Source organism: Solanum tuberosum, unplaced genomic scaffold (assembly GCF_000226075.1).
Source record: "Solanum tuberosum cultivar DM 1-3 516 R44 unplaced genomic scaffold, SolTub_3.0 scf00222, whole genome shotgun sequence".
Taxonomy (NCBI): domain Eukaryota; kingdom Viridiplantae; phylum Streptophyta; class Magnoliopsida; order Solanales; family Solanaceae; genus Solanum; species Solanum tuberosum.
In genome coordinates this window covers 582,882-593,600 of record NW_006239147.1, presented here as the reverse complement: position 1 = coordinate 593,600, position 10,719 = coordinate 582,882, and the positions used below count along the sequence as shown (strand labels likewise).

At 33.2% G+C, this 10,719-nt stretch overlaps 2 protein-coding genes across 2 annotated transcripts in view; both read left to right on the top strand.

The window, feature by feature from the left end:
- LOC107062384 (putative late blight resistance protein homolog R1B-12) overlaps positions 1–2,264 on the top strand; it is a 14,825-nt gene extending 12,561 nt beyond the window's left edge. Inside the window, exon 3 of the mRNA XM_015312954.1 lies at positions 378–2,264. Coding sequence (XP_015168440.1) covers positions 378–2,188 — 1,811 coding nt within the window. The 3' untranslated portion in view covers positions 2,189–2,264. The remainder of the gene's footprint in view (positions 1–377) is intronic.
- A 3,920-nt stretch (positions 2,265–6,184) lies between these two features.
- On the top strand, positions 6,185–8,932 carry LOC102590342 (putative late blight resistance protein homolog R1B-16). The gene is made up of 2 exons (XM_006356499.2): positions 6,185–6,266; positions 6,411–8,932. Exon 2 carries the CDS (start codon positions 6,436–6,438, stop codon positions 8,737–8,739), a length of 2,304 nt encoding a protein of 767 aa, XP_006356561.1. The 5' UTR covers positions 6,185–6,266; positions 6,411–6,435; the 3' UTR covers positions 8,740–8,932.
- The last annotated feature ends 1,787 nt before the right edge of the window (positions 8,933–10,719 follow it).

The following is a 10,719-nucleotide window of genomic DNA, read 5'->3' as shown; positions in this document are numbered from 1 at the left end:
AGTTGTGGGCTTTGAGAAAGATGCAGAAATTATAATGAAGAAATTGATACGAGGAACTAAGGAGCGGGATCTTATCTCCATCTTTGGAATGCCCGGACTCGGTAAAACAACTTTGACAAGAAAGGTGTACAACAATCCCTATATTGTTGATCACTTTGATGTTAAAGCATGGTGTGCTGTGTCACAAGCATATAATAGAAGGACGTTATTGGTTGAGATTTTCAAACAAGCTACAAATGATAAGATCAAAATCAAAGAGGACGATGATGTAGCTGACATGTTGCGCAAGGTTCTAATAGGCAAGAGATACCTTATCGTATTAGATGACATTTGGGATGTCAAGGCATGGGAAGATTTGGGAATATGTTTCCCTCAAGGTGAATGTGGAAGCAGAGTAATGGTCACAACACGAATTGAAGAAGTGACTAAGCATCTTCCGCACCACAGTGATCCTTATTCTCTTAGCTTTCTAACGTCCGAAGAGAGTTGGGAATTATTGGAGAAGAAGGTATTTCGAGGAGAGAGTTGTCCCCCGGATCTACTGGAAGCAGGGTTACAAGTTGCCCTACACTGTAAGGGATTGCCTCTTGTGGTTGTCTTGATTGCTGGAATTATAGCAAAAAGGGAAAGGGAGGCGTCCTTGTGGCTCGAGGGTGCAGAAGACTTGAGTTCCCTTGCTTTAGGAGAGCAGAGTATGAAGGTGATACAATCAAGTTATGACCATTTAGAAGATCACTTAAAGCCTTGCCTTCTTTACATGGCATTGTTTCCAGAAGACCATAAGATCCCAGTGGACCATCTGCTGAAGTTGTGGATGGCTGAAGAGTTTGTATTGAATGCCGGAACAGAGAACATGGAGAAAGCATGTCGAGTCTGCATGACTGATTTGCTTAACAGAAGCCTAATAATGGTCTCCGGAATGAGATTTTATCGTGATGTACAATACTGCTCACTTCATGATGTAGTGCGTGAGTTCTGCTTGAGAAAACTCACAGAAGACAAGTATATGCAGCTCGCAGTGCCATTCAATCCGTATCAACATTTGCATTCCACGGAATCACGATTGTGCATTTATATTCATGATGATCTTGTTAAACAATTAGATCATTCCAACTACCAGCTGGATAAGATTCCAATGCTCGATTTCAAGGAAACAAATTCTTTGGAGTTCATTGCTCATCCAAAACTCAATACGTGGAATAACCAATATTCAAATCCTTTCGATTTACTTGTTAAATTAAGATTTGTTCGGGCATTGGATTTGATGGATGTGGAATTATCAGATTCATGGGCTACTGCAATTCAATCGCTAACTGAGTTAAGATACCTTGCACTTTGTGTCAAACAATTTGAATTGAAGTGGATATCACACATACACAATCTCCAAACTCTTCAGGTCAAGTCAAGTGAGAAGTTACGCCTAAGGGCAGCTACTTTATCAGAAATGACGAGCCTAAGGCATGTGAAAATAGACTGTTTTTTCATGGTATGGGAAAACAATGAGCAAGAAAGTTCTTCAACCACTATGCTAGAGAACATGAAGAGTTTTGGCACTTGCGATATACGCTTGGATAATATGAATGCAAGGTTCTGGTGGAGGTTTCCGAATCTTGAAGAACTCGGCCTCAGCGTTAAAGATGTACCTGAGTTTCCTTTGTTTCCCATAGCGGAAGTTCATAGTCACCTTCATTTTCTTTCTCTGGAATTCTCTTTGATGGAATTATTTAATTCAGTTGGATGGGAGAGATATTTTGTGTTCCCTTCAAATCTTAGGCATTTGGACCTTGCCGGCTGTTTTTTGACGGAAGAAATGGTTTTAAACATTGCAAGATTGAAGAAGCTTGAGAGTCTCAAATTACTTGTGGGATTACCTTTTGGGAGATCAGAGAGCTATTGCTGGGATGTGACAGATGTGGAGTTTGCTGCACTCAAATACTTGGGATTATTCTTTATGCAGATAGAAGAATGGAAAGCTTCAGAGGAATCCTTTCCTGTGCTTGAGAAGCTAGTTATAAGTGGATGTTCCGATTTCAAGGAGATCCCCCCAAGCTTTGCAGATATTCCAACACTAAGACGTATTGAACTGACTAACTGCATCGACTCTTTAGGGGTTTCAGCTATGAATATCAGAAGAGAAATTGAAGAAAACACAGGATGTGACAGTCTCCAAGTTGTTATAGAAAAGTAAATTAATGTATTTAAAAGCACTTCATTGCTGCTCTATTTCCACTTCTTAATTCTACTTCTATATTGTCGCATTGTTATCTGTTTTTTAGGCATAATACATAAACATACCCTTTAACTTGATCTGAGCTGACAACTATGTCCTTCGACTTTGGTGCGCACAAGTAAACACGTATAAATTGAACAAGTAAACACACACGTTTTATGTGACATAATACATGTAGGACACAATTGATAGATAGACGAATGGAAAGCTTCAGAGGAATCCTTTCCGGTGCTTGAGAAGCTATCTATACAAGCTACTGAGGAGATCCCTTCTAGCTTTGCAGATATTCCAACACCCTGACTTATTGAACTGTCCAAATGCATCAATTCACTTGTGGTTTCAGCTATGAATATCAAAAGAGAGATAGAAGATAGTACAAAATCTTGTCACTCTAGTTTAATTTGTAATTAATTGAACAATATTGTCATCCGGTGACTCGAGAAATATTTGTACAAATTGCCTTAAATGAGTTTGTTTCTTCTTTCAGATGTATTATAAATACAAAAAATTAGGGGATATCGATTTTACTTATGCTATATAAGTTGGGATGAATGGATAACATATATTATTTTGGGACAAATGGATACCATAAAAGTATTATAAATTACATTAATTAATAATTTAAAATATTTTTAAAAAAATATTAGAATTTGGTTAACTCTCAAAATTTCACATGTGTCACATAAATTGAAATACGAAGAATAACATATATTATTTTGGGACAAATGGATACCATAAAAGTATTATAAATTACATTAATTAATAATTTAAAATATTTTTAAAAAAATATTAGAATTTGGTTAACTCTCAAAATTTAACATGTGTCACATAAATTGAAATACGAAGAATAACATATATTATTTGAAAATTACATTAAAATTACTATAAATCACTATAATTAACAACTTCAATGAAAATCATACAAAAATTTAGTTGAGTTTCTTAATTTTATATGGACAACATAAATTGAGGCAGGTGAAGTAATATATATTGGGTCCGTGCTTGCACGGGCTCTTTATGTCTAGTACTCCCTCCGTCCCATGTTAGATGTGCATCTTACTAAAAATATTTAACTCATATTACTTAATCACTTACTAAATCAAGATATAATTAATTAATTTTTTCTCATTTTACCCATACACTTTTTTAAATTGAATTTATACCACTAGACAGAGTATCTAACGACCTTTTATTAAAAGAAAAAAAAAACCTTACGGACAAGTATTAGCAAGGGGGGCTAGGACTCACCTTATCAATCCTAATGAAGTAACAAACTTCTACTAATTAACTAGTGTGAAGAAAATAAGAGCTAAAGAGAATTCTGTATTTTATGATCATCACAGAGTTTGTAATACTACACTCTATAATGCTATTACAAATGAGGATGCTTAGATAATGCAAAAATATAAAAATCAAGAAGAAAGTTGAGTTTTCAAACTCAAACTTTCTTTTACAAATGTATAAATTTAAAAATAGGTTGTCCGTCTAAAGTAACCTGAAGTATTGTACTTTTGTCTTCTTCTTCAAATATGTCCAAAAACAATTGATATCTTATCATTTCCTCTTGGATTTAATGGATCTTATTGAATCTATTGACACCATCATATGATTCTTCTTTGCCAGTCGCATCGATAAGTGTCTTGAAACAAACTCCCCAGTCATCGTACCATCCCAACTATGTTGTTTTCCATGTGTCTTCTTTTTACTAATGTTGCTTCCACTTTTTTGTTGCCTAGGTGAGATATCTCCATTCCTAACCATTTTATCAAAGTATATGTCTAACGTATTGTCTTCTTCTTCCTCTTTCTTATAAAAAAAATCATCGCCTATCAATAGCATACACATTAGTTGGACTAATATGGCCTTTGGAAGTTTAAACAAATTTTGAAGACCAAATAATTTTTTTTCAAGAGGCTAATTAATATGAACAAAGGGTAAAATAGTAAAGTTCATCAATCTATTTTTTTTTAGTTATCATGTAAAATAGGAAGTGACCATCTAATATGGGACAAAGAAGTACTCCCTTTGTCCACTTTTAATTCTCATGTTACGCTTTCGAAAGTCAATTTAACTAATTTTCAAAGTGAAATTAGATTACATTAATTCTATATTTTAAACAAAAAATTATATATTAAAAAACTATACGAAAAGTACTACAAATTGCAATTTTTTGCATATCAATATGATGAAAAAATACATCATAAAATGTTAGTCAAAGTACTGGACTCTAAAAAAGGAAACCATGACAATTAAAAGTGGACGGAGGTAGTATAAGAATAAAAGTAAAACAAGGAAAACATATTTTATTTTATGGCATAATAGATAAATAGGACCCTTAACTTGGCTGTAAATTTTAACTTTGACCTTAAACTTTCAAAGTGCACAAAGTGACACTTTAACTATCCAACTCTTAAATAAAAAAAAACACTCGAATATTGCAGCCCAAATGCTGAAATGCAGACGCTCCATCGTGGATTAGTGAGTCACTCAATGACTGTCAACTAATTAAAAAATTTACACCTTGATATTAGAATTAAAAAAAAAACTAAATTAATATTCAAATTAATACAAGGTTATTGGGTGAAAGACTCTTTCATTTTACTCCGTTTCTCTCTCGAAATCGCGAAACTCAAGCTAGGGATTTACAACCAAATCGTGAATCAAGGAAAAATTTGTGTTAAAAGTTCATGTTTATTTGTTCATCTTTCTCAATTTAGTCCAGGTATGTTTAATTTTTGGCATAATACATATATTGGACCTTAAACTTGGCTTCAAATTTTAACTTTGACCTCCAACTTTCAAAGTGCACAAATAGACACTTTAACTATCCAACCTTTTAATAAATAAACACGCGTGTCTTACCTGGCAAAACGCGTGACGTGCACGCATTTTGCGCGAGTGAGAAGTAATTTTTAGGCACACAACAGTGAAAAAAATGCTGAAATGACAACTTTACCCTTAATTAATTTTTTTTTTTATTAGATCTAAAATGGACGTGTAAAGTGTTTAATTAGTTGGCAGCCATTGAGTGGCTCACTAATACACGTGGCAGCGATTGGATTTCACGCTCTTGGCTCCAAAAATCGCATGTTTATTTATTAAAAGGTTGGATAGTTAAAGTGCTTGTTTGTGCACTATGAAAGTTGGAGGTCAAAGTTAAAATTTGAAGCCAAGTTTAAGGTCAAATATATGTATTATCCCTTAATTTTTTCCCTCTGAAAGTTTATTTTTGATAAAAGGTAGATTCTTTACTTAATTCTGGATTGTTTGCAGATCAACGACTTGGATTGTTTGCAGACCAAGAAATCTTTCATGATAGCTTTTTTTCCACAATGATAAAAAAAATTATAAGGTATTTGCATTGAAAACGAGTGCAAATCATGCTGAGGAGAGAAAAAAAGCTTGATTTGAAAGAAAAGGAAAAAATGGGATTTTGATTTGAAAATATAAAGATATATATAAAAGGAATTCATTAAAGGTATAATTGTCATTTCAATATATTCTTTAGTATTGTGAGCCTCGAAATTTAACCTGAGGCGATTGAGTGCACATCACGTGTTTTGTCAGGTGAAACTTGAGTTTTTTTATTTAAAAGTTGAATTGTTAAAGTGCCTCTTTGTGCATCCTAAAAATTAAGGTCAAAACTAAAATTTGAAATCAAATTAAGAATCTTTATTTATTTATGTTTTATGCCTTATTTTATTATAGTAGATAAGAAAGAGAAAAAGAAAAAGCAAACGGGGAAAAGATGAGAAGAAAAGAGACACTTTTAGTCAAAAAAGCAAAAATTATGGGGTCCCAATGTTTTAAAACTTTTTAAAAGTAAATTTAATTTATTTTATCACTTTTTTTTATTTATTTGTGAACACTCAATTATTATTTTAAGAAAAATCTTAAATCATTGTATTTATTTAGTTGCTGATATTTCCCACTACAAGTCGACAACTATTTGTCATTTTCTTAATTTCTATTACCATCAATTTAGGGCAACCCTTTGGAGCAATTGATCTCTGTTTGCCACAATCAACAACGGAAGGTGAAATTTTTTAATTTTTTTTCGCTCATAAAATTATGTAATTAATTCAAATATGTAACTAACTATTTCAAGTTGGTTTGTAATTAAGTTGGTTTTTCTTCCCTAAATTATGAAATAATATTGTTTTCATTTCTTTTATTAAAGGTGAAAAAAGCAATTAATTCAATCCATGGAAGTTGTTGAGACATGTGCACAAGGAACTCTTTCTTCTGGAGAGCCTTCAAACAAACCTAGTATTACATCAATCTATGATAATGATCAAGTTGTGGGCTTTGAGAAAGATGCAGAAATTATAATGATGAAATTGATACGAGGAACTAAGGAGCGGGATGTTATCTCCATCTATGGAATGCCTGGACTCGGTAAAACAACTTTGGCAAGAAAGGTATACAACAATCCCTATATTGTTAATCACTTTGATGTTAAAGCATGGTGTGCTGTGTCGCAAGCATATAATAGGAGGACGTTATTGGTTGACATTTTCGAACAAGCTACAAATGGTGATAGTGAAATCAAAGAGGATGATGATGTAGCTGACATGTTGCGCAGGGTTCTAATAGGGAAGAGATACCTCATCGTATTAGATGACATTTGGGATGTTGAGGCATGGGAAGATTTGGGAATATGTTTCCCTCAAGGTGAATGTGGAAGCAGAGTAATGGTTACAACACGAATTGAACAAGTGGCTAAGTATCTTCAGCACCATAGTGATCCTTATTCTCTTAGTTTTCTAACATTCGAACAGAGTTGGAAATTATTGGAGAAGAAGGTATTTCAAGGAGAGAGTTGTCCCCCGGATCTACTGGAAGCAGGGTTACAAGTTGCCCAACATTGCAAGGGATTGCCTCTTGTGGTTGTCCTGGTTGCTGGATTTATTGCAAAAATGAAAAGGGAAACGTCCTTGTGGCTCGAGGTTGCAAATAACTTAAGTTCTCTTGCTTTAGGGGAGCAGAGTATGAAGGTAATACAATCAAGTTATGACCATTTAGAAGACCATCTAAAGCCTTGCCTTCTTTACATGGGATTGTTTCCAGAGGACCATAAGATTCCAGTGGATGATCTGCTGAAGTTGTGGATGGCTGAAGAGTTTGTATTGAATGCCGAAACAGAGAACATGGAGGAAGCATGTCGAGTTTGCTTGAGTGATTTGCTTAACAGAAGCCTAGTAATGGTCTCCGGAATAAGAGTTAACCGTGATGTAGTGTACTGCTCACTTCATGATGTAGTGCGTGAGTTCTGCTTGAGAAAACTCACACAAGAAAATTATATACAGGTTGCAGTGCCATACAATCCGTATCAACATTTGCATTCCACGGACTCACGATTATGCATTTATATTCATGATGATCTTGTTAAACAATTAGATTATTCTGAATACCAGCTGGATAAGATTCCAATGCTTGATTTCAAGGAAACAAATTCTTTGGAGTTCATTGCTCATCCAAATCTCAATACATGGAATAACCGATATGCAAATCCTTTAGATTTACTTGTTAAATTAAGATTTGTTCGGGTACTGCATTTGATGGATGTGGAATTGCCAAATTCATGGGCTATTGCAATGCAATCGCTAACTCAGTTGAGGTACCTAGCACTTTATGTCAAACAATTTGAATTGAAGTGGATATCACACCTACACGATCTCCAAATTCTGCAGCTCAAATCAAGGGAGAGGATATGGCTAAGGGCTTCTACTTTATGGGAAATGACAAAGCTAAGGCATGTGAATATAAATAAGTCTTCCGTGGTATGGGATGTCAATGACGAAGGAAGTTGTGATGAAACTTCAACAACTATGCTAGAGAACATGAAGACTTTTCACACTTGCAATATATGCTTGGATAATAGGAATCCATGTTTTTTGTGGAGGTTTCCGAATCTTGAAAAACTCGGCCTCAAAATTAGATATCTACCTGATTTTCCTTTGTTTCCCATACCGGAAGTTTATACTCGGCTTCATTCTCTTTCTCTGGAGTTATGTTCCTTGAAATTCTGGGATTCAGTTGGATGGAAGAGCAATTTTGTCTTCCCTCCAAATCTTAGGCATCTGTACTTTTCTGGCTGTTTCTTGAGGGAAGGAATGGTTTCAAACACAGCAAGATTGCGGAAGCTTGAGAGTCTCACATTAGAAGAGGGAGTACCTTTCAGGATATCTGAGAGTGAGAGCCTCTATTGCTGGGACATTACAAATGTTGAGTTCCCTGCACTCAAATACTTGACATTACTCAGATGGCATATAGACGAATGGAAAGCTTCAGAGGAATCCTTTCCCGTTCTTGAGGTGCTATCTATAGAATCTGTAGTCAAATTCAAGGAGATCCCTCCTTGCTTTGCGGATATTCCAACACTGCGGATTATTAGACTGGCTTACTGCAGCCATTCACTTGGTGTTTCAGCTATGAATATCAAAAGAGACAGAGAAGAAAACACAGGATGTGACAGTCTACAAGTTTTAGGTGTAATAAATAATTAAATGCATTTTAAAGCAATTCAAAGCTGTAAATTCCCAGCTCTATTTCCACTTCTTAATTCTACTTCTGTATTGTCTGTTTTTTAGACATAAGATAGATATCTTTTATCCATGTCCCTGAAGCTAAGGGACTAGGCATAAGGCATACATACCCTTTAACTTGGTCTACAGCTTTGTTTTCAACTTTGGATGTAAAATAATTTTTACGTGATAAACTCAAAGTTGGATGATCCTTTTTGATGGCACTATTCATATAGACAGAAAAAAGTTGTCTCATTTTGACAAAAGACTTCGGCGAAAATGTATTACAAGTGTCTAATGGAAATCGAACTCTTATTGACGAGCACAAAGTTAATCCATTCTGAACTCCACCAAGAATTTACTTTGTTACTGATTTTTGCAACAAATAATATTTTATATATTTAATAAATTTCTCAATAGAAATATAAATATAAAAAAGTCATCAGATTCTACAGAACCCGCATTTGATGCCATATATAAATCCATACTTGTATATGAGTGCAAAAGAAAAATATTTGGTGCGCCTGTGTGTGTTTAAAAACTTCATTAGAAGTAATCTTAAAAATCAATCATGCACATTAAAGAATTAAGATTAAGAGTTTCAAATTAGCTTAAGTTCACTCTAATCATTTTTTCACTTTTGAATTGACACACCTATTAAGAAAACAATGATTGACACAATGAGTTTATCATTTTACCCCAATTAAGTATAAAGTGAATGAATTAAAAAACTTAAGATTTTAAAAAAAGTTCTACCTTTTTCAAAGTAATTAATTGAAAGTATAATATGATTAAAAAAATTTATCCTTTCTTAACTTGTAAATATAAACAAGTAATTAAAAAAAAGAAAAATACAAACAAATAATTAAGGACAGAAGGAGTATCTAACTAAGATTTAAAGCTAGCTCACATTAACAACTCTAATTGTGATACCTGCTCTTCATTTCATAAGAAGAAAATAAATTTGAGTTCTCGATCAAATAAATCATCATATATTATTAAAAGTGGGAAGCTCCAAAGATGAAAAGTTGGATTACCGTTTTACCCCTAAGCTAAATTAAACATCTAATTAATTAAATATTAAATAATAATATTTTAATTATTTTTTTAATGATAAGTTATTTATTAGAAAGGTAACACATATAGAAGAACAAGCCAATTAGGATTTCTAGAATTTTAAGAGTCATATGTAATTGGTAAAATAATTAAAATTGAATAATTGTTCTTAAATAAGTACATGAATCAAGGTTTTTCCCCTTTTAATCTTAAATTAAAGAATATGAAGAGTTACAGCTAAATCAATATATATCATTACAAAATACGAATGTCATCTTGGTTCTTCCACTAGCAGTTCTACGTACTCCTATGGTAAAGTTCCTTATTTTCTCCTCTTTTTCCATCTTCTATTGTTTGTTAGTAAAATTTTGATCATTAATATATTTTTTTCAGAGTAGTCTATCTATGATCTGAGATTAACAATAAAGTGTATAGTAAATTTGACATCTTCACTTTATTTAGAAACACCAAAAAGAATTTTGAGGAAGATGAATTCATAAGGTTAGAAATATCAAATATGACTTCTACAGTGTCCTGTCAATGATTAAGTTTGATTACCTTATATTAAATGAATCAAATTCATTTGATTCGACATTTTGTGCTTTTTTATAAATTATATTTGGAAGGTTTGGTTCATTGATTTCAAGTTATGCACAAGATTGATCTAATATTATAATTTCACCCTTGTTTTTAAAGAAAGAAAATAGTAAGATGAATTCACTGAGGTTAAGTTGATATTACATAAAAATAATATTTATTGAACTTTATAAGAATTTTTACTTATTGACTGACGTATGGGGTACACGCGTGTTGTGCGTGCCCAGAGACTAAAATTTAAAAAGTGTGCATCTCTTTAAGGAATAGAGTAATAAATTTATGACTCACTCTATGTTAAAACATCTTTAT

Coding starts and splice junctions, on each gene's coding strand:
- LOC102590342 (XM_006356499.2), top strand. CDS start 6,436: ATGGAAGTTGTTGAGACATGTGCACAAGGAACTCTTTCTTCTGGAGAG.